The sequence below is a fragment of the Anas platyrhynchos genome, chromosome 2 (assembly GCF_047663525.1).
Source record: "Anas platyrhynchos isolate ZD024472 breed Pekin duck chromosome 2, IASCAAS_PekinDuck_T2T, whole genome shotgun sequence".
Classification (NCBI taxonomy): Eukaryota; Metazoa; Chordata; class Aves; order Anseriformes; family Anatidae; genus Anas; species Anas platyrhynchos.
The window spans coordinates 104,538,059-104,564,525 of record NC_092588.1 but is presented as its reverse complement, the minus strand read 5'-3'; the positions used below and the strand labels follow the sequence as shown (position 1 = coordinate 104,564,525).

Sequence of the window (26,467 nt, the reverse complement as noted above, 5' to 3'; positions counted from 1 at the left end):
AATTTTTTCTATTCATTTCAATTTGTCAGTATTTGGGTATTTGCACTGCTGCAGAATGATAATCAGCAGGAAACGTTGCATTGTCTGTTTTCCTAACAATAGAAGGCTCTTTTGAAATGCTGGAAAACACAGCTGAGTATCAAGGTCTGTAAATTCTACTGATAAAACTTTGAGTTATTAATGTGGTTAAGTCTGGATATAGACAAAACAAAACTGAGAATGGCATTTGGATTAAATAGTGTGAGGCATATTTCTGTGCTATCTGTTTAGACAACTTGAATTTAGAGTCTTTCTGTATCATGTTTTCTTGTCTCTAGCAAAGGAATGAAAGGATGATTTCTATCACATATTACTGAGAGAAGCAAGGAAGAGAGAGTGAATTTATCAGTGCGATCTTCCCAAAGCTAGGTAGCTCATTGTGCTTCTGTAGTAGGAGTTCTGTTGCAATACACTGCTGACCTCAATGGTAGGAGTTAGTGTCAGAAACTTAAGCCTTTCAAGACTAGTGCAAAAAGTTGTTGAATAAAGATGAGGGTTTTGTTTTTAGTTAACTGTGAATATGTTAAGTGGTGAAGCCAATTTAACTGTTACCTAAACAGTTGTAGATTATATAAACAGCAGTGGTGATATGGCCAACTGAACATGCAATTTAACAATGATTCTGATCAAACAATTTTACTAGGTAGAGGATGAAACTGTTTTACATAACATTCCGTATATGGGAGATGAAGTGCTTGACCAGGATGGTACCTTTATTGAAGAGCTTATCAAGAATTATGATGGGAAAGTACATGGAGACAGAGGTGAGCCCAAACACTCAGGTATACTAATCACTTCTTTTTACATAAATAATTTCTGTCGGTTTTATTTGTTAAGGCCTGATACTTGATTGTTACAATAGTATCTCTAGAATGCCTATGCTGTGTAGATGTTGGGTGTAATAGAAATCCTTATATAAATATAATGACTTTCATTTTCATAAGGCTACAAAGTATTCAAGTATGGAGAAATTAAATGCTTTTTTTTCCCCAAGTGATTCATCATAATGCCTAAGTGTAACATGGAGAAGTTTTTGGTGTTCAGGGTTCAGAGCTTTGTAATAGTGTAACATCTAGATGTGTGTAGTGCTTAGCAGAAAGTAGCAGGAGATGCATGTAAAACTCTGATTATAACAACACTTACAAATGACATTCCGTAGAACAACCTTTTGTGGGTTTTGATTTTCTTCCCTTACCTGCAAGGCGTAAATAATTTTTCATTAGTTATCACAAATTATTTGCTATTTAAAAGCATTGGTTCTATAAATCAGACTGTAAAGACTGTGTGTAATGCTGTATTCTTCTCTTGGTACACTGTATCAGAGAATCATAGAATGGCTTGGGTTGGAAGGGACTGTAGAGACCCATCTAACTCCAACCCCCCTGCTATGGGCAGGGACACCTTCCACTAGACCAGGTTTCTTAAAGCCCGATCCAGCCTGGCCTTAAACACTTCCAGGGATGGGAGGGGGAACAGGGACAAGTGTCAAATGCTTTGCACGAGTCCAGGTAAATGACATCAGTTGCTCTTCCACTACCCACCAATGCTGTAACCCTGTTGTAGAAGGTCACTGATTTGCCCTTAGTAAAGCCAAGCTGGCTGTCACCAATCACATCATTTTCCATGTGCCTTAACATAGTTTCCAGGAGGATCTGCTTCGTGATCTTTCCAGGCAGAGATGAGACTGACTGGCCTGTAGTTCCTTGGGTCTTCTTTTTTTCTGTTTTTAAAAATGGGAGCTATTTCCCTTCTTCCAGTCAGTGTATATGTAACTATCTACAGTATGTATATGTATTCACATGTATAGTTTTTTTCTTGAATCAGTAGATCTGCTTGCTCTGTGTATCATTCTGTGTACTCAGAATGGCTTATACAAGCCTAATTTTATAGTTGTAAAAGTTTCTCTGACTAATCTGCTTCACTTTCACAAAAACATTTGTCCTGTTCTGCTCCTTGCCCACTCTGTCCCAAGCAGAATCATTTCTTGCAGTGCTACTTTTACATTCCTGTTAATGCAGGAGTGACTAAGGAGGAAAACTACATTTCTGAGTACATTTTGTGTCACTCATGAAAGTTAAGCCTGTGATTCAATAGTAAATGTTACTCAGTCCTACATCAATCTTGTTAATGTCCTCAGGACACATGGTGCCTCTATATTTCTTGAAAGAACATTACTGTTTTTTGCCTTTGGATAATTATACAAATTTACTGATTGTTGTTGACGCTCTTGTCAGAGAACTGATTAGGTCAAAATGTTGGCATTACTAATAAATGTATTACTGATTTAATTTATTATTTTTAATTTATTATTTAATTTATTATTGAGTCCAGCTTTAAAAATAATCTTCTTTCACTGCCTCGAGTCCCATGTTCATGATGGCAATTATTCAGGTCCTTTGTACCTGTATAGCAAAAGTCAAAAGAGTTCTTTTTATTTTTCCAGTAACTGTTTTTTTGTGTGGCTATAATGAAATTTAAATGCTATGGAAATCTGTAATCCAGAGGCATTTCCTTTTACTTATATATATATAAGTATATATATATATATATATATATATATACATACTTTTATATATATATATAAAATGAGCCATAATTATAAAATAGTTTTGTAGTTGCACTTTTGGGAGAGAAATTCTTACTAATCTACGTGGGTATGTTGAGAGTTCTGTTTAAAACATCCAAATGCCTGGCTCTTTCAATTATCTGTGTATTAATAAATCTATGAGCTTCGTTCAAGTTACATTGTGACATCCATACCCGTTCGAGTTCAGAAGTAGGGTGAAAGCACTACAGTTACAGTTCAGCCACATGCTTCAGTTATTTCTTGAGAAGTAACAGCAGTATGTCAATGTTAACTACAGTTTTCCTCTCTGCAAAAAAATGCCTTTTTGTCCATCTGTGCTGCCCTGTGGGTTTCACAGCTGAATCTGAGCTGAAAAGCAAATACATAGCATTGTATCCTTGAGTTTTCTTGTGAAATTGTTGTTTACATTTCCTTGCCGGTGAACCTACAGTAGTGGAAATATATGCTAAAAACTACCAGCCGAAAGTCTCTCTGGGGATTCCCTGTCTAAGGATAGTTTCATAGTCTGTTTGCATGAATTGGCTGGCTTTGCATGCATAAGGCTGGCTTAACCCAACCACATTGGACTTGGGATTCTGGTATAAAATAATATACAATAATAAACAATCTAGCTAGTAACTCTACTCTTAAAAGAAAAAAATAAAATCTATCAAGGAAGAGAGATATGTTCTTGTTTACTAGTATGAAGAATGGGGAGATGAAAAGAATTTTCAAAAATTTTTCTCCCCATCCCGGTTCTCAGGTTAAAAAATGAATACCAAGTATTTTTAATTCTTCTGAGTTCATACATTGAAACGAAGAAGGAAAAATACAAATTTGTTTTTAATAAATTACAGCTTTTGCCATAATTCAAATGTAGGGAGTATTAAAAATATTTCATATATACCATGTGCTTTTCTGTTCACTCCCAATTTTGCTGAATTTCAGAATGTGGATTTATCAATGATGAAATATTTGTTGAGCTGGTCAATGCACTTGGTCAATATAGTGATGATGAAGATGATGATGATGGAGATGACAATCCTGATGAAAGAGATGACAAGCAAAAAGATCGGGAAGGTAACAGGATGGGTATGTCTGTCTGCAGACTTTAAAATTTAAGACCAAAAAAAACTTTTCTTTAATCACTTGGTAAATTTGTTCAAACCCTTCAACTTAATAGTTTTCAGATCTAAAGTAACATCATTTTCTTCATCATTTCCTTTGCCATTTAGTTCAAGAAATTTACAGAGAATACTACAAAAATGCTTTTGTCAACTTTTGTTTCTCTCCAAATTGAGACAATCAAATGCTCAAAAATCAGTTGGGAATCAGTCTAATAAAAACTTTGGTAAGCCTCAGAAAATGAAATAATATTGTTCTTAAGTAGACAGTTCTGAATTGCCATCTCCATCTGCTGGTGAAATAGTGTTTTCTCCAAATTTTATTAGTACAATTCTGTCAGCAGGAAAGATCACTTTAAGGAGTTTAATTTAAATTCTCAGTAATTTAGAAATAAAAACCTTTGTTTCTTTTTTTATTAGGATTTTGGCGAAGTCCCTCTTTGAACACCTCCTTGAAGTAGCAAAGGAATAGAAATATAATTTTTGTTTGTTTGTTTTCCAAAATTTTGCTTCTTTGACAGAGAAAGAAAGTCATCCACCTCGGAGGTTTCCTTCTGACAAGATATTTGAAGCCATTTCTTCAATGTTTCCAGACAAGGGTACAGCAGAAGAACTGAAAGAGAAGTAAGAAAATATTTCTTAGTATATATTGCTTTGCTGAATTATGAAACAAAGATTCTTCAACTTCATTAAATATTTGTTGATAAGGAATGGTCCCCCTAGCTTCCAGGTTCTGTGGCTGTTGTGTTACTCTAGTGCAAGTGATATTTGAAGGTAATTGGCTGTTCTCTCCAATTGAGTCAAAAAATAGAGAGGTTTATTAGCTTTCCTTTCAAGCTACTGAAAAGTGGATGCTTGTGTGTGCTTAATGCCATTTTCTTGAAGTGGTAAATAAAAGCTGTTTAAAAAAAAGCCACCTTTTTGGTGTTAGTGAGTAATACATATGAAGAGGTGAGTTTCAAAGTAAATGCATGCATTCCTAGCAATTTTGTACTTGTGTTAATGAGTATAGAACTAACTTGTCATATTACTTGCTGATGAACCTTTCTAGCTGATGCATTACCTACAATTTTTTATAAAAATTTTGTCACTGAAACAGAGTGGTACTTGTAAAAAATTGTTTTTCATTGTACTGAATAAATAACTTGTATTTCTTTCTCCTAAGATACAAAGAACTCACTGAACAGCAGCTTCCAGGAGCTCTTCCTCCTGAATGCACACCAAATATTGATGGACCAAACGCTAAATCTGTTCAGAGGGAGCAAAGCTTACACTCTTTTCACACACTCTTCTGTAGGCGCTGTTTTAAATATGATTGCTTCTTGCATCGTAAGTACAATTGTATTGTGCTTGTATCTCTTGCTTTTTGCAAGTCAGAAAACTTAACATAAGATGCAATACAGAAGGAAGTAAAAAGAAATGAAAGTATTATTATCACTAAAGTTTACAGAAGTAATTTGTCCATGTTGACACTATTTTGTAGGGAAAACTATACCTCAGAAAATTGAATGCACCTGTTTGGGGTTTGTTATGCTTTTTGCATTTAGGAATGCTTGTAGAATTGCAGGCTTAGACCAGCCTGTGATGTTATTTCTATTTATCTGGTCTTCAGGAGAACTACCCTTTTTCCCACTACTATTTCTGTGTTACACCTTTGCGGTTTATGCAGAAAAACTGATAATGGAATATGTTTCTGTATAAAAATATCCAGTTATTCAACAGACTTGCTTTGTCTTCCAGGAGGGAGAATGAATATCCATCCACAAACAGCCTTATCTTAATCATTCTCTTAGGTCACTTTCACCTGTCTGATGATTTGAAAAAGAATAGTTTCAGACAGCTGAATTTTAGTAACTGTGATATCCTTTCCACTGAATTCCTTTTGTGTTGTCCCACACTTTTGGGGAATTCAAAAAGACAGTTAGCAATGACATTAGTTTCCGTTTGCAAAATATGAAGAGTAAGAGAAATTTAGAACTGCTAATTGAGACAATTATTTCTCTGAGAATGTAGTCAAAGGTAAAGGGGAACCTAATGGTCAAATACGAAGTGGTTTGGACCTTAGTTAAATACTATGATGTCCTTTATTTCAAATACTTTTTCTCTTTTGACTTAACTGCTCATATGTATGTTAGACTGCAAGTATAAATGCATATTCATTTGGAAATCTTCATGCTTTGTCAGCAGCTCCTCATCCAGCATGCATGCATTCTGCCTGTATTTGTACTTCATCCAAAAGGCTTTACACAGTGCTGGTGCTTTTTAGTATCCCTTAGTTGCCTCATAGTTTGAGGAGGAAATGGTGTTGTTCTTACATGGGGAGTGGTGGGGAAACTTCTAGTTTCATCGACAGTTGTGGCTTTTGGAGTTAGGTCAGTTAGTTTCACATTTTCCCCTGTATTCTTTTGGCAGGTCTTGCTTGAAAATACATTCAGAGAAACTCTTACCTCTCAGTGTTTAAGAAAATAAGTTTCTGGAGATAAAGCTGCTGTCTTGTCCAGCCAGCTTCAACATTGTGTGTCCTGTGAAGCTATAGATACTGTTTAAATGTGCCTTAGTTGCCTGACTGACTCATTTCAAGAAGTGTTCTGCATGCAGCTGTAGTCTGTAGGACAAGGGAGGTGAAGCTGTATGCTACTTCTTGGCAAATATATTATTCTGGAATTTCTTTTAAGAGGATCTGACACTGTCAGTAGTCTCAGGGAGTTTGAATGCTAGTATAGTTTTCCTTTTCCAAAAGCATTTTGGTTTTTAAGTCAACAAGAAAACACTGTTCAGACATTTTGAGAACAAACTTTTTACAGTAGTGCCCTAGAAGATTTTAGGTATTTCTGCAGCAGTGTTTTTTTGGCTATTTTTCTCAGTATCTTTTATAAACTTGGAAGAGTTTTCCACTGAAGTTGTGGGCTTCTTTAAGAATATGCATATACTCAACGATTAACATAGTTCATGTAGACCTGCCTGTATATAGATATGCCTTTCGTAGTCATTTTTGAAGAGTGTTAGAAGTAGAACTGAACGAACCTACATACCGTAAGTCTGTATCCCTTCTGGGATACACCTGCGAATGCTGAGTGAGCTGGCAAATGCTGTAAGGTGGCTCTCAATCTTTGATCAGTTGTGGCAACTCGGAGAAGTGCAGAGACTGGAGAGAAGCAAGTGTCACTCCTATTTTCAAGAACTGCTAGAAGGAGGACCCAGGGAGCTGACCCAGGTCAGACTCACCTCAATCCCTGGGAAGATCCTGGCAAGTATTTCCAGGCACATGAAGGACAAAACATCTTGGGAGTTGTCAGCATGGATTACTAAGAAGTCATTGTGCTTGATCAACCTGATAAGTTTCTATGATAAAATGACAGGCCTTGTAGATGATGGGAGAGCAGTGGATATTGTCTATTTGGACTTCAGTAAGGCCTCTGAAACTGTCCCCCATAAGATCTTCAGAGAGAAGCTATTGAAGTATGGGCTGGATGAGCACACAGTGAGGTGAACTGAAAAATGGCTGAATGGTGGGACCCAGAGGGTAGTGGTCAGTGGTGCAAAGTCTAGTTGGAGGCCAGTAAAGAGCAGAGTACCCCAGGGGTCAATACTGGGTCCAGTCCTAGTTAACATCTTTGTTAATGATCTGGACAGTGGGGTAGAGTGCACTCTCAGTAAGTTCATGGACAACACAAAGCTGGGAAGAGTAGTTGACCCACACATCCATCCAGAGGGACCTTACAGGCTTTGAAGGAGAGGTGGGCTAGTGGGTGTGCTTCAACAAGAAATGCAAAGTCCTGCACCCAGTAAGGAGCAAACCCATGCATCAGGATTTGCTTGGGGCTACTCAGCTGGAAAGCAGCTTTATAGAAAAGTCCCTGGGGGTCCTGGTGGACACCAAGTTGAACATGAGCCAGCAATGTGCCTTTGCTACAAAGAAAGACAATGGTCTCCTGGGCTGCATTAAAGAAAGTGTTGCCAGCAGGTTAAGGAAGGTGATCCTTCTCCTCTACTCACCCTTGGTGAGACCACACCTGGAGCAATGTGTCTAGTTCTGGGCTCCTAGTACACGAAAGACATGGACATACTTCAGAGTGTGTAGTGGGTAATTTCCTGGTCCAGGTACTAGGTAAACCAACTAGAGGAGAAGTGTTACTGGACTGGGTGCTCACCAGTGTAGATGAACTCATTAGAGAGGTCAAGATCAGAGGCAGTCTGGGCTGCAGTGATCACGCCCTGGTTAAGTTTGTGTTCTCAAGGAATATGGGCTTCGCAAATCCCTGAACTTCTGAAGAGCGAATTTGCAGTTGTTCAAAGACATAGTGGGCGAGATCCCCCTGGAACCCTCTAAGGATGCTTTTCTTAGAGTGCAAGAGCTTTCCATCCCTTTCCATCCCCATGTATAAGAAAGGAAGAAGGGAAAGCAGGAAATGGGCATGGCTCAGCAAGAACCTGCTGGTCAAACAGGTGTGAGAAGGAAATGCACAGGCAGAAGCAGGGACATGTGGTCTGGATGTACAGGGATGCAGTCCAGAAATGCAGGGATGGGATTAAGAAAGCTAAGGCACGGATAGAACTAATCTTGGCAAGGGATGCAGAGACTATCAAGAAAGGATTCTATAGGCACGACACATTGGTCAGAAAAGAAAGGCCAAGGAGAGTTTATTCCCTCTAGTAAATGAGAAGGGAGAACTGATAATAAGAGACATGGAGAAGGCTGAGGTACTCAACTTCTTTGCCTCAGAATTCACTGCCAGTCAGGCTTCCCAGTCCCTGGTGATGGCTGGGTGAGCAAAATCCCTCCCACTGTAAGTGAAGAGCAGGTTTGAGACCACTTGATGAAACTGAATAGATAGAAGTCCACGGGGCCTGATGACATGCATCCCAGGGTCATGAGAGAAATGGCTGATGTAGTAGCCAATCCTGTCTCCATCATATTTGAGAAGTCCTGGCAGTTAGGCGAAGTCCCCTGTGACTGGAAAAATGAAAACAATACCTCATCTTAAAAAAGGGTCAAAAGGAGGACCTGGGGAGCTACAGGCTGGTGAGCCTCACCTCTGTGCCTGGCAAGATCATGGAACAGATCATCCTGGAAGCAACGTTAAGGCACATGCAGGGTAAGGAGGTGATCAGAGACAGACATGGTTTCACCAATGGCAAATTGTGCCTGACCAATCTGGTGGCCTTCTGTGATGGAGTGACTGCATCAGTTGATAAGGGAAGACCAACCAATGGCATTTACCTGGACTTCTGTAAGGCCTTTGACACGGTCACACATGACATCCTGATCTCCAGATTGGAGAGACACATATTTGAGGGGTGGAGGACCTTTCAGTGGATAAGGAATTGGCTTGAAGGTCACACCCAGAGAGCAGTGGTCAATGGCTGTATGTCCAAGTGGAGGCTGGTGACGAGTGGTGTCCTTCAGGAGTCTGTCTTGGGACTGGTACTGTTTAGTATCTTTATCAATGACATAGACAGCAGGATCGAATGTACCCTCAGCAAGTCCGCAGGTGACACCAAGGTATAATCGATACAACAGAAGGAAGGAATGCCATCGAAAGAGACCTATACAAGCTAGAAAAGCAGGCCTATGTGAACCTAATGAGGTTCAACAAGGCCAAGTGCAAGGTGCTGCACCTGGGTCAGGACAATCCCAGACATGAGTACAGACTGGGAGAAGAACTCATTGAGAGCAGCCCTTCAGAGAAGGACTTGGGGGTTCTGGTGGACAGAAGGCTCTGCGTTAGACAGCAGTGTGTTTCAACACAGAAGGCCAACTGTGTCCTGGGCTGCATCAAAAGAGGAGTGGCCTGCCCTTGTGAGGCCCCACCTGGAGTACTGCGTCCAGGTCTGAGGCCCCCAGCACAAGGGAAGATGTGGAGCTGTTAGAGCAGGTTCAGAGAAGCAGTTTCAGAGAAGAAACATGAAGATGATCAGGGGGCTGGAACACCTCTTCTGTGAAGAAAGACAGAGAGCTGGGGATGTTCTGCCTGGAGAAGAGAAGGCTCTAGGGAGACCTCATTGCAGCTTTTCAGTACTTGAAGAGGGCTTATAAAACAGATGGAAAACAACTTTTTGCTTAATCAGGTAATGATAGGATGAGGGGGAAAGGTTTTAAACTGAAAGAGGGGAGATTTAGTTTTGAGTTTAGGAGGAAATTCTTCACTGAGAGGGTGGTGAGGTGCTGGAACAGGTTGCCCAGAGAGGTTGTGGGTGCCCCATCCCTGGAGGTGTTTATGGCCAGGCTGAATGAGGCCTTGGGCAGCCTGATCTCGTGGATGGATCTTTTAAGGTCCCTTCCAACCTGAGCTATCCTATGATGAACTTAAATTTCTTCAGATTTTCAGGGCCTTAACAGAAGGAAGAATAATGTTTTCAGTATGGAGGCATTCAGAACACCGCTGTGCATCAAGACAGTGTGAAGTTACCTGTAATGATTATGCTTTTCATGACAGTTCATGCAGCATGTTCATTGTTGCTGACCTTCTTAAAAAAAAGCTAGTTTATCATTGCAAAGAGACCATTTTGCTATGCAGCAAACCAGAGTGGATACTGGTGTAGTAAACTGATGCTTCAGTCACCATTCCCTGAAGACATAATCCAAATCCCACCTCTGCAATGATTGGTTACTGCTTTGGATGCGTTGCTTCCTTCTGCTTTTTTCTGTAGTGACAGCAAAGGAAGAAGTTTTTTTTTTGTTTTTTTTTTTTTTCCCCTGTGTCTGTGTGTGACTAGAGCTAGGAATTTGTCTGTTAAGAACTGAGAAAATTCACTTCTATGACCTCTTCACTTTCTGTGAAGTTTTAAGACTGTTAGTCTAAGTACACTGGATTCACTCCTGGGATCTAATTTGTAAGCAGAAATCTCTGGAGAAGGCATAAAGAATTAAAAAATAAAAAGTACAGGAATTCTGTTAGTTCTGTTTTTGATCTTATAACTCCCATTCTTAGAGTCTGTCCTTGTTAAGTTTATCCTTATTTTATATAGTTTCAAATCTTCATTGTAGAAAGTTTGAGTTAAATATTGGAAAATTTATCATTAGATTTCTAATATGTCTAGTCCCCTTGATGAGCTGGCAATCCCTTTATGTGCAGGTGATGGCATTACTGAAAAAAACTTGTGTACCGACTTCATTTGCTGACAGCAAGGAATTATGCCTAAGTGTCTGGACTAACAAAGAATTTAGAAGAAGGAAAAATATCAGGTAGGGAGAATTTCCCAAATAGCTTGACTGTGAAGCAAATGTACATTTCAGGTTAAGCTATTGCCTGTGTGCTTTCATGAAAAAGTTGAGAACTGAGCCTGTTGTGGATCGCAAAGATGGAAAACATTCATAGTGGAACAATTTTAGAATTAATTTAAGGAAATTATTAAAGAAATTGAGTTTAGTTACTTAGAAAAATCTACAAAGTTATCTGTTTTGAAAAAAATATATATTGTTGTTTGCAACATTCAGAATACAGCTATAAAAATTTTTATATCTCGTCCTGGTCCTTTCTTTTGTCTCACAAATACCTTGCAACCATTGTGGTAGATTCTGTTTATAGTGGTCAGTACTGTATGGTGTATGGTGTTGTGTGTTTTGGAAATAGCAGAATATAAGATACAATTCTAAGATTAATTTTAAGGTATAGCATATTTTTGGTCTTGTTGGTTTAAAAAGTCAAAGGATTTGATTTTACAAATGAGAAGGGTTTCTTTATTATCTAGTGGAAAAGAGGAAAATAAAATTTTAATAAATAAGAACTTGTTTTAACTTGTTTTAGGACCTCACAAACTTGGAAGAGAAATACTTATATTGCCGAGTGGCATATGTAGAAACAATAGTTTTGATTTCTGCATGTTGCAGCAGTCTGACATGGATCATGGATAGCAAATATTTTACTGTTCTTTTGCATTGTTGCAAAATCATTTTCCTTGTGGTGTGAAGAGAGAGTAAAACAGTCAAGCTTGAATGAATAAAATGGTATACGATGCAAATTTAAAGATGCATTGTTGAAAAATGTGCCTTTTCCTTTCCACTTTTTGTTGAGAAGCTCCTGTTATCTCATTTCTCAAAAGCTGGCAAAGGGTGGAATAACTTGGCATTAAACTGTATGGTTTCTTATTTAAATTATTTTAGCTGCAGAACACATGAACTCTTCAAGGATATATGAAGCATGAGAAGTGACATACTACATAAAAGATTTTAACTGAAATGTGGGGGAAGAGAGGAAGAAATGCTAGTAGCAGCAATGTGCATAAATTACATCCATATACTTGTGTGTAAATAATTTTTACATGTCTATATGTCAGAAAGTGGTAAACTGAAGCTTTTTTATTTTTACAAATTTATAAAATGTAATATATGTGGAAAAAAAAGATGCAATATTTAATTAGTGAAATATTTGTATCCTTTTATACCTTTTTAAGCCCAGCTTTGGAAAAATACATTGCTTCCCTGAAATCCCTATGTACTCTTGTTATTAATACAAGCATAAAATTACAGAATTTAAAATGAAATTTTTACCACATCATCCCTCATGGAAGAGGGGAGTATGCAGTGATGGTTTTAAGATGGAGTGATTTCACCAGAGGAGCTTCCTGAAGAAGCACTCATTAACTCATTAGCTCACCTTCCCTGCAGGTGCCAAATCAAGTGCTTATGAAGCTGTGTTGCAAACCAGATCACTGAAACATTATTTCATTGTAAAAACCTTCTGTGAAGACATATGCAAGCTCTGTCCATAACAGCTGACAGATATTCTTTTTTAACAGGGGAATAACTGCATTTAAAATGTTCAAACTTGAAGCGTAGTGGATTATAGAGAGGAGCCTTATGTAGAGTCTAGCAATGAGTAGGAAAAGCTATGGTGGTGATCTGTTGAAGAAAGATGTGAGTTTTGTTAATATAGAAGAGCCCTTCTTATGGATTAATATGGGTGTGGGGGAGAGATTTGTTCTTTCAGTTCACACAGTAGCACTCTTTATTCACCAAGTCATGAAAAACTTAACTGTGCCTTACAGTTGCTTAACTGTAAGTGTGGTAAAACTGCAGCATATGTTCTGCAGTGCTCGGGAATCAGTATTTTCAAACAGGAGTCTCTTGAGTCCTATATGTTTTTTAAACTTAAGTACGTTCTCCATTTTTGTTCCTTGAAGTTGTATATGTCATTGTTACCATGTTTAGGGGAAAAAGCTATTTCCTGTATTAAACTATTTATGTGTATTAAAATAAACAAACAAAAAATCTTTGAGGATTATTTATTTATTTATTTATTTATTTTTAAAGAAAATTGCAGAAAACTAAGGATAGTATTTTTGAAAAGCTCCTAATACAGCAGTGAACAACAGAGATAGAACTTGGGAACTTAAGTATGTGAGTTTGGCTACAGGTTTCCCAGACTTTACTTAAGTAGGGGATACTGAAGAGTTCCTGATGCTTCCAGTGAGAACAGGAAAATCAGTCTCTCTGGAAACATTCTGTTGGCAAGCTGTTAATCAAGTGAGGGAAGAGCTGGCAGAGATGAGCTCTAGCAAAGGAATGGCTAGGGAACTTTGTTATCCTGTTGTAAAGGTGGTAATGTGGCATCTGCAGCATACCCAGTTTGGCTTCTTTCTGGGTCACCATTTTGCAACTTGAGTGCTCTACAGATGCCACCAGGATACAAGAAATAGTTCTCTGCAAGTTGCAGACTTGACTGTGGCTGTTTTGATCTGTAATGATTGTGTGCTGTTAATTCATTTTTACCTTGCATTTAGGTTAGAGGAACTGGACTCTTACTGCCTGTTGGCTTAGTTGTGGTGCTAGTAACTACTAGAGTAAAAATGCCTGTAAGTCCTTCTCACTAACCAGAATGAAAAGTGGGTCTGTCACATTTGTAAAGTGTGTGGCTATTTTTTTTTTGACAAGATAGAAATGGAAAATATGGTTCTTACAGCTTGAGAGATGAACACTTAAATGGAGAAATCCTGAATAATTCTGTTTAACTTGGTAATCAAGTTTGTTCTGTTTGTTGGAAAGGGAGATAGAGCAAGTCTTCCTTGACACATGAAACAAAGGTGATGATTGCCTTCACTGATATAAACAGGCATATGCAAAACTTACCCATCTGCTTTCTGTGTGTAATTAAGTGGTAAGCAAATGTCAGTAGCTGGAATATATTTTGTGTTTTTCTAGTTTTTATCAGTTTTATGCATTTTTTTGGTGAAGTCTAGATAAACCTTGTGTTTTGAATATTGTTTGAAGTTTTGCCTAATGCATTTGAAGTTCGCCTAATGCATTTTTTTAAGATTTAAAAATGTTATTTTTTGATTCAACAGCATTCCATGCAACTCCTAATACTTACAAAAGAAAGAATACAGAAACAGCATTAGATAATAAGCCTTGTGGACCGCACTGTTATCAACATCTGGTAAGATTTCAAATAAACTGTTAGAATTCATCAAAGCAGAAATACTTGTAAAATAGCAAGCTGCTATTGTGTGTTGCTGTATGTGTTAGGACATGCTAGGTATACAAGCATGCCTATGTTTGTGGGCCACTTGGAGTCAAATCTGTTGTCTTTAGTTTTTGTGAAAGGAGAGTGTTAATCACCAATTGAAAGTCTGAGTATGAATAACTTTTAACTCTATTAGATGTATTCTGACATAGCTATAGGGAAAAAAGATCATTACCTCCTAATGTCATGTTGCTGCCATTGTGTCTAACTTAGTTAAAGAACTGGGTGTTATAGACTTAGCTCTCATAAGTTACATATCAACTGAAAATTGGACAGATTTAGTTTACTGAAGGAGAGTTATATACAGTATTACAGTTTTTAAGAAAAATTGTGATAGAAATTAAGGGGAAAGTGTTAGTAATATAATTTCAAATTTCTCTCATACCTGCCCTAATTTTTTTAATGTGAGAAACTACATATCTAATTTTCCAGTCTGAAAGTGTACTATTTTCATATCCATTTTCATTAGAAGGCAAATTGCCACTGATTGTATTTTGAAAAATGCAGAATGTATATTGTTTAGGCAAGAAAAGTTCTTGTTTTGAAGGCCATTCTCAGTGGGAAATTCTCATTCCTTCTTACACCTAGGAAGATGGAAACTTACAACTGAATTATTTTTTACTTGGCAGCCAAAATGAAAGTAGAGTTGAAATACATAATTACTTTGTAAATGTAGATTTATTCATGGTAGCATCAGAAGTATTCATGTTCATGATAGAAAACTTGAACACAGAGAAACATTAAAAACAATTTGCATAATTGGCATGAGTAAATTAACTAGAATTTATGTATGCGTGATTAAGTTACAGAACAATGTAGAATAACGCAAGCCTGTAGAGTATGTAAGTAGAATCTATTATCTGCCAACCCCAGGCTAGAGGTGAAAACACATTTAAACTCTTTACTGATAAGCATAGTGTTTTGTGTCTAGGAAGGTGCAAAGGAGTTTGCAGCTGCTCTGACTGCTGAACGTATAAAGACACCACCAAAGCGCCCAGGTGGCCGCCGAAGGGGAAGACTTCCAAACAACACCAGCAGACCCAGCACACCAACAATAAATGTATTGGAATCAAAAGACACAGACAGTGACAGGGAAGCTGGAACTGAAACTGGAGGAGAAAACAATGATAAAGAAGAAGAAGAAAAGAAAGATGAAACATCTAGTTCCTCTGGTAAGCTTCTTTAATTATTTGCAGTGCTTGAGAGCATGAATCCGGATTATGCCATGCAATCTTAGAAACCATGTATTTGAAATGTATGGAAATCAGAGAAAAAACAATACCAGTTTAGTAGAAACCTGTAACAAAATGTACAGATTGTCTCAATTATGTATAGAAGTTAGATGTCTAGTTTGAGTAGCTACCTAATTTTAAACTTCTCTAAGAGCTGTGTGAAAATTACTGTTTTGTTATAGTACTTAAATAAAAGAAACAAGCCAAAATGCAGTCTCTTTTAACTACAGTTGAATAGGTTAATAATTTGATGTTTGTAAAGGCTGTGGAAAAAATTTGAAATATAACCTTACATTGTTCCATGCTTTCAATAACTATTTATTACAGAAGCAAATTCTAGGTGTCAAACACCAATAAAGATGAAGCCAAATATTGAACCTCCAGAGAATGTGGAATGGAGTGGTGCAGAAGCCTCAATGTTTAGAGTTCTTATTGGCACCTACTATGACAACTTCTGTGCAATTGCTAGACTGATTGGGACCAAAACATGCAGGCAGGTAAGGAGGGGAGAAACTCTTACTAAGGATGATAGTATTTTATTTTCAAAAACTGAAGTGCAGAAGTACTAGCGCTGAAAGAGAAAATTAACTAATTTTCTTGTTTTTCCTAAGAATGCTATGATACAGAATATGTGACACTTATATATAAAAGTTAGTTTTAAATCTTTTTTTAAATTAAATTTACAGGAACTTGTAGTCAGACTATCTGTTCTTAAGGAGAAAAATAATAAACTTTAAATATATTGAAAAGAGACTATGGATATAATCTGTAAGATGTTAGTTGGAGGAAATCATATTAACTTAGAAAATGAGCAACTTTCTACTAGTGAGAGATTTATCGTGGATGTATTATGGTATCTCTTGTTAGGTGTATGAGTTTAGAGTAAAGGAATCTAGTATTATTGCTCCAGTCCCTGCTGAAGATGTTGATACTCCTCCCAGAAAGAAGAAAAGGAAACACAGGTAAATTTGTTACTAAATAACCTTAGCATAACAGTAAATTGGAGGTGCAAGGGATCAGAACAGAAATTATTTTGAAGGAAAAGTTATGCAGCTCCTCTCCTTTTCTTTTCAAAAACAAAATTTGCAGCAATAAAATGAAAGTGTGTTGTTTTCAGACAAAAGCACTACCACGTATGCAAGCATAACCCTTCCACTTCCCTTCCCTCCCCCCTTCTTTTTAACCTCTTAAACAGTCAGATTCTGGATAGGTTTATTGTTGCAAATCAAGTTTAGTTTAGAAATACTCATCTATACAGATAGTTAAAACATTCAGGATATTTCAGTATAATTTTGTTTCAGCAATAAATAATAAATTTACAAGCATGATTGTGGTATTCAATAATGATTATATGTTATTTTGCAAATCAGAATCTATGGTTTTATGTTGAAATGTATTCCATCAAAATTCTATTCAGATGATCAGTAAGAAAAAATGTTTCAGGAAACTAGGATTGCCTTTTTGGGAGGAGTGACAGTGGGAATTCCTTTATTGCACCCAGCTTCATTATTAACTAGAACTTCAACTGAAGAAACAAGTTAATGAATTATTATTTAACATGTGGCTGCAATTAAGAACCTTCAATTAAGTACAAAATAAAGCTATTTGCTGGAGCTAGAAAGACCACCTATAACAATTCCTGTTGAAATTATAAACTTACTGTCCAATGTCAGTGAAATGTAGTTGTCTTTGTTGAGAATCCTGAAGTTTGAAAAATGTGACAACTTGTGTGTTGTGATCATTTTTGTTCCCAGGGATAAGAAAATAGGAGATAAATCAATAAATAAATGACTGAAAATTAGCAAGAGCGTTTATTTTTGCAAGGAATAAGTACACTTTTTTTCCATATTTCCTATTTTTCCCTTTAACTTTCCTTATCTTCTACCAAATTCATTCTTCCAGTTCTTCTCCCAGTAATTCTAGGTATATTTGTTATTTTCAGGGTTAATTGAATTCCTAATGTTGGTTCAAAAACTACTGTTGGAGTAGAATGTTTCTACTTTGTAGCACAGAAACAGCTGATGTAAGCTAGGAAAAAATTTGGTGAGCGTCTGGAAGAGGTTCTGTCTGTTCTAAGCAAAACCTATATTGACTTAATGTTTTTGGCACAGCTTTCAAGTTTGTGGGCAATTTGGGGCTTGGATGTTTAAATCTGGAGTTATTAGCCACAGTGTAAGTTTGGAATATTCGGTTGGGAAGCTTGCTTTCAGGTTCATGCAAATTGCTATAAAAATAGTGGCACTACATCTATTTGGAAAGCGCAACTAAAAGTACTCAAATTCATTTTGAAGCTGGACTGGATTGTATGGTTAATGGATTGACGTTGTTTTGGAGTAGTTTGAGGACTTTTTTGTTTTAAATAAATGAAAGAATATACCAGTATGTGGAGTTTCTTGATGTTTCTTTCTTCCTACTAGTTGCCGATAAAGAATAAAAAAACTTGCACGCCAGTGATTTGGTTTTGAAATGCCTTTTAATTATTTTTTTTAGCCCTCAGTGAAGGAAGAAGTTAAATTTTTCTGTTGATTTCAGAGAATGTGGCAATCAAGCAGTCTCCACTCTATGTGCAGTAGTCTTTCAAAAAAGAAAAACCTTTTAGCCCATCTATGTACAAGTGTAATCTGAGCACTGTCTAAAGATGGCGCACAATCCTAGTGATTGGGAAAACCATCTGGAAGCCTTTGTCTGGTTCTTATGCTGAGTCCAGTTTGATTTTACTCAGTCATTGAGTAAATCCAGTTCTAGAGGCAGGATAGTTCTTTCTCTTCTCTTTGCACTTCCCCATTGCAAGGGACTTGCTGGTCTGCAGGTTTTACATGTGCAGATGTGGTACACAGCCTTTAAAGAAAAGCAGCATTTACCAAAGAGAGAACGAGCAGTAGAGGACTTAGTTAATGATATTTTCTATCTGATTTGATAGCAGATTCTCTCTTACAAGGCTTTTTGTTGAATTTCTTTTTAAATATCCACATAGTATGATAAAATGACAGTTCTGTCTTGTGAGTGGAGCTGCCATAGTTAGCTGAATGGCCTATTTCCCATGTGGTCTTGTTTGCACTCATGTAGGCATACTTAGCAACTAGCTAGCATGACTGCACCCATTTGGGATAGTAAAAGATGCTCTCACCTTCCTTCCAGTGTCACTTTAGTTAGATAGCTGTAATAAGACTGATCAGTGACAGGAGAAAACTTTTTAGGTAGTTATTTTTTGGAGAGCTGGTAAATGTTAGAACTTGTCTTATATATCAGAGATTAACTTGGCAGTTTGTGACAACGCTGCTTTGCTAGCAGAATAAGTACTTTGCATAAGAAGCAGACAATAGAAAAATATGAATAAAGAAAAAAAGCATTCTTCAGTACTGTTCATTCTCTTATGTATATGCTTTTTTCCATTGCTGGGAACTGAACTGCACTTGCTTTAATCAGCACTCTTCCCTCTGCATTGTTAGGGATCTGTTATTGATTGCCATGTAATGCTGCTGCTTGATTTTTAATTTTTTTCTCCCTTCCCTTTCCCATCCTCTATTTAGATGTGAGTATACTTTACTAAATTTTATTTGAAAGTATTTTCTTTTTTTTCCCCAATTTTTCTCATTTTCATCCTGCTGTCCCTAGACTACTGTTTACTCACCAAATATGTTTGATTAGCTAATGCAGTTCTGCCTAGAGTTCGTGGTGTAAAGATGCATGTTAGCAAAGAATAAAACTCATTTTGACAGCTGCTGTCATAATGCTTCTCGATATACTTCTGGAAATGCTTGTTTTCAAAGCTGTTAGCCCTACAGATGTTAGCAACCAGATGTACAAATCCACCTGCTTGTTTGGAATTCTGCCACTCAGTTTCCAATTTATTTATTTTTTTCTGATACCTTGTGTTGCGAGTGCTTCCTCAGCTTTGTTGTCTTCCCTTTGATTCTTGGTGCACAAGGCCCGATCTTGCCTTATATTTCTGGTTTAGATAGCAGATTATAGGGCAGATGAAGACATTAATCTGCCTCTGATAGGATACTCATTCAGGCTTTAGTTCTGTGTACTACTCGTAAGGAGAATGTACAGTGCTTCCTGGCAGTTTTTGAAAGTTGCAAGAAAATGAACACAATACCTGATTGTGCTAATCAAACCTCCCGTCTAACTGGTCGGTGTTGGCAGCTCCATGCTGCTGCCTGTCATTTCCCTCACGTCATGGTCACACAGCATGTCTTGGTTCCTTTCTTGCTGAGGTCTCTTAGCCAAAACACCAGTCTCTGTTACAAGAGTGGCAAAACTGATGCCTTTGTCATTGTGACTTCCATGCTGAATTTTCTATCCATCTTGAGTTGTTAGTATACTGATCGTTTGGTTGATAATGGCAATCTTTGTCATATTCAGGTAGCCATGTCAATACAATCCACTTTCGCATAAAACCAAAAAGTTCCAGCAGGCAACTAGTCAGGAAATGGCATTTTACTGTTAAGTATTAGGACAGTGCTTCACTTAAATATCTGTATCTATAGATACTCATACTAATTGCTAATTAAATAGTTTTTTAAGGAGTGTATCCACACACAAAGCCTTGAAGGATTTGGTATGCTGGTAGGTCCTCATTACCTTAAGCTGAGACAAGCTTCTGTGAAAGAGTTGTTCAAAAGTAGCATTAAGTTATACTTGCCAAATACCAGCCAGGAGAAAAAAAAAAAAATAAGAAATAAAGGTAGCTTATGCATTAGGGTAATTTAAGTCAAAATTACACTCCTCCCAATTTTATGGGAATGGGCTTCTTACATAAAGTCAGTGTTTCATCATTCAAAAATATATGTTGGCATCTTTTTCCCCAGTTCTTCTCTTCCAGAGAGAGCCATTCTCAACAGGAATGCCATCTATTTGTTACAGTGTTCTGTAATTCTGATAGTCTTCGGTTCAGTGCCCACTCCTCAACTGTGTTACCTTGAATAAGTTTGCTTTTGGATGTTTTTAACTTGTATGGGTTTCTATACATGTTTGGAAGAAAGTTAGCCATTGATAGCTTAATGAAGTCAAACAGTAAATCTTTGAAAGGGCAATAGCACAGAGAATATTGTTAACCTAAAAAATATTGCATGTGACAGGAGGAGGCAGCAAACAACTGAATTAAAGCAGAAATTGAGACAATGCTTATATAAAAGAAAGTACCAGGTAAAAAAATCCTATTTGGGTAGGTACAGCAGAATGTAATTTTTCAGAACACAGACTTTGGACTGTTGCATTCATCGAAAGGCAGTACAGCTGTCTAAGTATTCTGTGCTGAGGAATTTGAGTGCAGGTGTTTACTACTATTTCAGACCAGTTATAATAAGAAAATTTGCACAGAAAGTAATGTTGCTAGATGCAGCTAGCAGCATATTTCATAGTTATTTCGTTGGGGAGTGAGAGTTGTTCTATATTCCCTTGATGTTGTTATATAATGTACTAATAAACAGCAAGTATCAAATTTTGAAAATCCTAACTCCAACTAATTTAACTTTTTAAAAATTTTTTATTCACTGAAATTCAGCTGCCAACAACAATGCATAGAATTGAACAAAAACTTAAAAAAACAACAAACAACAACATGTATTTTTAATTTTAAGGCTGCTGAAATTTTTTAAGTGTGTGTTTGGTACCTGAGGTCCAGACAAATGTTTTTGCTTGGTTATGTCTGACTCTGCTATTCATGATACCTTACTTGCCCACAAAATTTGCAACCTGAAATGGCTACAAAATAAAGAAAAGGGGTAACCATAACCTGCAAGAAATTGCAAGTGTAGCAAGCCATGCTGTGATAAACAAAAACACGCATTCCACAAACACCCCAACCTTCTGCCCCCAAGCAAACTAGAAAAAGCATTGCTTAGGTACAGTAACAGAGAAAGAGGACACTGAAGGAAAACTATAACTATATAAGAGGAAGGCACATAATGCACAGAAGGTTTGAAATTGAAGGGAAATGACTTAGCAGTGTGACCTGTTGTCACATACTTGGAGATTGGCAGATGAGGGGTAATACCTGGTTGTGATCTGTAGGAGACTACTAGTGTGGTGCTAAGCCCAAGTCCTGTGATGCAAACAGCTGACAGACTTTCATTCCTCTATTTAGAGATACCCCTGCATATCTGCAATTTGATATCTTCTGCTGCTGCTTCTGCCCACTAGAAGCAGTTCCAGCAGTCACCTCCTTGCAGGGTTCCTTCAAGGCCACCCGAATTTAAATAATCTCTAGCCTGGGCTGGGTGGGGGCTTCTCATGTGTACAATTCTGGGACTACAGCAATGCAGTGGTGTGGGGAGAGGGAGGGATTAGCCTGCAGAGTGTTGAGTTTTAAAACTCAGCTCCAAGAGACTACAATAAGGTGGTTCTGCTGCAACCACGTCTGTCTGTACACTTAGCGGATGTTCATGTTACCAGAAACTTGCCCATTTCATATCAAGCATGGGTGCAAGATGCCAAGATGCAGATATCTTTCCCAGCCCACTGCAGGAAGAGTTCCTGTCAACCTTGTTGTGTTTGTTTTGTGTTTTTGCAGGTTGTGGGCTGCTCATTGCAGAAAGATACAGCTGAAAAAGGGTTAGCATCTTTCCATTCAATTTATGTCCTGAACTTTTGAGATCCTACTATTGCTTTTTTGGTTTGCTTGTTTATTTGTTTGTATTTTTTTAATGCTAGGTCATTATATACATTCCATGGGGAGATAGAGATCATAGGGGAAGTAAAAAAATGAATAAATAAATCTCATTACAGATACAGTAGGGACATGGTTTAAATAATTTCTTGGAAATATTCTATAAATCAATGAAAATGGTAGGAGGCTGAATTTACAATTTAAGTTTGGTGTCATTAAAATACATATAACAGTACCAAAAATAGAAGCTGCAGTAAAAAGCAGCATTTATTTCTTTAAAAAAAAAAAAAAGCTTATTTTAGAAATTGTTTTCTGAAAATTTGTTGAGAATGGTTGGGACTTTTAGCAACGAATAATCAGTTTGTTTCTCTCCCCTTTTTGCTTCCTAATTGAGCATTTTTACAAATATATGCAAGCCCAACAAAAGCTCAGGAGTATTAACAGCAAACATAATTTATATTGCACCAAATTCTCCTAGCTGCTCTACAGGTAATGCTAGATTTTCCACCAGTAGTCCCTCCTAGCCTGTAAGATGTTAGCATGGTCTTTATTGGAAAAATGACTTTGTAAAGCACAGTGGTATAATGACCAAGTATTATTTTGCCCAGCATTATCTGTTTTAAAGTTGACTGTTGCTCTAGTGTAAAAATGATTTGGGGGTGTTTGAGCAAATCTGCTTTGAATAATACCAGGGTTACTCTCCCACATATTTACGCAGGGAATTATACCATTGTAGTTTTGTTTTTCAGTTTTCCACAGTAGGAAGCTTCCAATTTTGAATACTTTAAGTAGCTAAATAATGGGAAAAATGAAGTGCACAAGGAAGTAAGCAACTAATGGTGTCAAACACCTTACTAATTTTATAGTTCTGGTTTGGTGTCTTTTTTTTTAAAACAAACAAACAAAAAAAAAAAAAACACAAAAAAACACACACCAACACACACAGTTTGTAGTATTGGGCTTGTTTGGTTTTGGGGTTTCTTAGTTAACAGACTTAAAGGGAACTTATACTGAATGAAGGGAACTGCATATTGTTTGTTTACACCTTTCACCGTTACCAAATGTTGCTATTTTTATTCAGATGGGTCATCAAATCATGTTTACAACTATCAGCCATGTGATCATCCACGTCAGCCTTGTGACAGCTCATGCCCATGTGTAATTGCTCAAAACTTCTGTGAGAAGTTTTGTCAGTGCAGCTCAGAGTGTAAGTAAAAATGTAAGAGCTATCTTATAAATTTTTTTACTGTCCTAGCGTCTCTGTACTAGCTCTCTGTCCGTATTGCAGACAGTGATTGCAAGAGAAGCAAATAGTGTTGAACAGTGTTTACAAAAATAAATAAAAGCAGCACAATATTCAGTTTTATCTTGCCCTCTTGTTAGCCACTGAACAAAGTCAAAGTCTTAATGTTTAGATTGGGGAAGACTGAAGTAAAGGAGCTGGACTTGGACTTGATGATCCTTATGGGAGTTGGATTTGAGGAGTTGGACTTGATGATCCTTATGGGTCCCTTCCAACTCGGGATATTCTGATTCTAAAATCAGAGAAGGCAAGAATTCTTAGTACTTCCAAATGTCCTATAAAAAGATCAGTGGTTGTTTTGTTTTTAATATTCTGATATGCTATAATCTCTATTGTTTCTTTTATAATCTCTTTTACCTGGTACTTTTTTCATACTTGCCCTTTTTGTTTTTCTTATGTTCCTTTGTAGGCCAAAACAGGTTTCCTGGATGTCGTTGTAAAGCACAATGCAATACTAAGCAGTGTCCATGTTACCTAGCTGTACGTGAATGTGATCCTGATCTCTGTTTAACATGTGGAGCAGCTGACCACTGGGACAGCAAAAATGTTTCTTGCAAGAACTGCAGCATTCAGAGAGGATCCAAAAAAGTATGTAGATATACAATTACATGCCTATTGCCTTGTTTTGTTTTTCTGAGTCATTTTAATATCAGAATATGGAATTTGTCTTCATGCTTTCAAAAAGGAAAAAAAACAACAGCTAAAATAAAACAAAAACCAACCAAACAATAAAAAGCCAAAAACCAAAACAGAATGGGAGGTAGCTGTCACTTATGTTACTGTGCTTATGTGCTGCTGTTAGGCTTGTACGTTTTACCATATACTACTACCACGTTAGTGTTTTTAGTGTTCTCTGTATAATACCATGGTAGAATCTCTCCTTTCTCCCAGTCAGGCTTCTCTTGTATTTTGCAAATAGTCTGCTGTTCTAAAGTGGTAGCTTGTAAGCCTTTCTCTAGTTCAGGGCAAGAAAACTTGGCTGAAACATAGAGACTGCTATTCTTTGTTAAGTTGTTGACTCTAATGCAACAACTTGTACACAGTCTACCAAATCTATCTGGAAAGCCTGTTCAGCTCATTTAAAAAAAACAAAACAAAACAAAACAAAACAAAATCTGCTTTGGAGCATCTTTCCACCAACTAGGCTGTCAAATGGTGAACTAATTGGTATTATACTCCTGTCAGCAGACCTTTCTAGTTTGAAGTCCTTAGTGTATATGTTGTCTAAGCTCTTTTTTATTCTCTCCACCCTGCTCCCACAGCACTTGCTGTTGGCACCTTCAGATGTGGCAGGCTGGGGAATATTCATCAAGGATCCTGTACAGAAGAATGAATTCATCTCTGAATACTGTGGTGAGGTAAAGAAGGTTATGTATGAACTTAATTGGTAAAGTTGCATGTTGACTTGGAAACAGGAGATTATAACGTATGTGATATTTTTTAGAGAGACAAATGTGATTGACTAAGTATATATTTATTGCTGTCAGAGACTCCAAACCCAGGAGTCAGATGTCTGAAATGTCACAAAAATGATGATATAGGTTCTTGTGAGAATGAGTGTTGAAGTTTACTTTTATCTTTGATATAATTTCAATTCAGACACACCTGGAACTTTGTGCAAAATCATTTAATATAGTACTAAAATTCAGTAGGCACTTTCATTAACTGATATTCCACAGTAATAAATAATAATGATAATAATAAAACTGAATCATATATGCAGTCTTGATTTTGAGATGAGAAGCAATTCTGGCTTTCTTCCTGTTCTGAAAGAACTTACGCTTAGAGCAAACCATGATTGTTTGGTAACTCCAGAATACTGAAAAGAGTATTTTATGTTTGGGAATATTTTCAGTGTCAGAGAATAAATAAGCAAGGCCTCTATTTTTTCCAACCTTAAGTTCTTATGGTTACAAAAGGGGAGAGGTGGTCTACTTTACAAATACTGTTCCTTTCAGATTATTTCTCAGGATGAGGCAGACAGAAGAGGAAAAGTATATGACAAGTACATGTGCAGCTTTCTGTTTAACTTGAATAATGGTAAGTGTTTACAAGTCACAATCCTTACAACATACATAAAATATGTATGTTCACAATATCCTTCAGCCCTGTTCTTTTGTAGGCAGCAGGTAAGACTAAGCAATTTTCTCTTTCCCTTATCTTTTCTCAGTAACTTTCTTGGTTCCTAGTGCTGATAGTGTTTAATGTAAACACTGTTCAAATAGATACTAGTAGTTATATAAGCCAACTATGCAAGATGAGTTGTGTAGATTTGTAGATTTTCAAGGAGTAAAATGACATGCAAGCACTAGTAAACTAACCTGAATAGTAAAAGTCATGCTAGCTATTGTTAGAAATAATTTTACTATAACTTAAATAATCAGTAAGTTATGACGGTAATTTGTGAGGAGAAGAAGCTACACAGATGTACAGCTACTGCTGCTTGAAGAGGAAAAACACTGTACTGTCTCAATTATGGAATACTAGAAAATATTTGGAAGAAAAAAGCTGCCTTCTGTAAATGTTAACTTAATATATTTATGGAACTTGTCCTTGTGGAGTAAGTTTAGAGAAGCTTGAAATGAGAAACTAAGGTATTGCTACTGGGGCAGGAGATAAATGGGCTGCTCGGTGTTGGGCAGCAGGAACATTCTGAGTTGCAGGACAATAAAGCTACTGTAAGAGACTGTGCAAGCTCTTCTATGTGGGAAGCTGAGCAGTTATCTTTCCAGCTGCTAAAATCTAAGCACACTAGATATTAAATAAACACCAAAAAAAAATGTTTGTAGGTGACCTACCTATCACTTGTGGCCTTTTTTTCCTAGATTTTGTGGTTGATGCAACACGCAAGGGCAACAAGATTAGATTTGCTAACCATTCAGTAAATCCCAACTGCTATGCAAAAGGTAAGTTTTAAATTCACCTTTAGCGTAACAATACATGAAATGTTGTGGGATGCTAATTCAGAATATACATTTTCAGTATTTTTGTTAACATGAGTTTATATTTCTTTTTAACAGTTATGATGGTTAATGGTGATCACAGAATAGGAATATTTGCTAAAAGAGCCATTCAGACTGGTGAAGAACTGTTCTTTGACTACAGGTTGGTAGATGTTTTTTGTAAC

The 26,467-nt window shown here is 37.0% G+C and overlaps 1 protein-coding gene across 9 annotated transcripts in view; it reads left to right on the top strand.

Annotated features, from left to right (window-relative positions):
• EZH2 (enhancer of zeste 2 polycomb repressive complex 2 subunit) overlaps positions 1-26,467 on the top strand; it is a 56,833-nt gene that overhangs the window by 29,274 nt on the left and 1,092 nt on the right. For 4 of the 9 annotated variants that reach the window (XM_027451305.3, XM_013091871.4, XM_038173542.2 and 1 more), the window contains 15 exons: positions 683-821; positions 3,554-3,697; positions 4,251-4,353; positions 4,895-5,058; positions 14,014-14,105; positions 15,124-15,364; positions 15,752-15,921; positions 16,292-16,386; positions 21,942-21,982; positions 23,119-23,244; positions 23,750-23,928; positions 24,603-24,698; positions 25,299-25,380; positions 26,166-26,246; positions 26,361-26,445. In XM_027451305.3, the coding sequence (XP_027307106.1) occupies positions 683-821; positions 3,554-3,697; positions 4,251-4,353; positions 4,895-5,058; positions 14,014-14,105; positions 15,124-15,364; positions 15,752-15,921; positions 16,292-16,386; positions 21,942-21,982; positions 23,119-23,244; positions 23,750-23,928; positions 24,603-24,698; positions 25,299-25,380; positions 26,166-26,246; positions 26,361-26,445 (1,838 nt within the window). The remainder of the gene's footprint in view (positions 1-682; positions 822-3,553; positions 3,698-4,250; positions 4,354-4,894; positions 5,059-14,013; positions 14,106-15,123; positions 15,365-15,751; positions 15,922-16,291; positions 16,387-21,941; positions 21,983-23,118; positions 23,245-23,749; positions 23,929-24,602; positions 24,699-25,298; positions 25,381-26,165; positions 26,247-26,360; positions 26,446-26,467) is intronic. The other 5 variants (XM_005011277.5, XM_072033315.1, XM_072033316.1 and 2 more) reach the window with 4 other exon arrangements.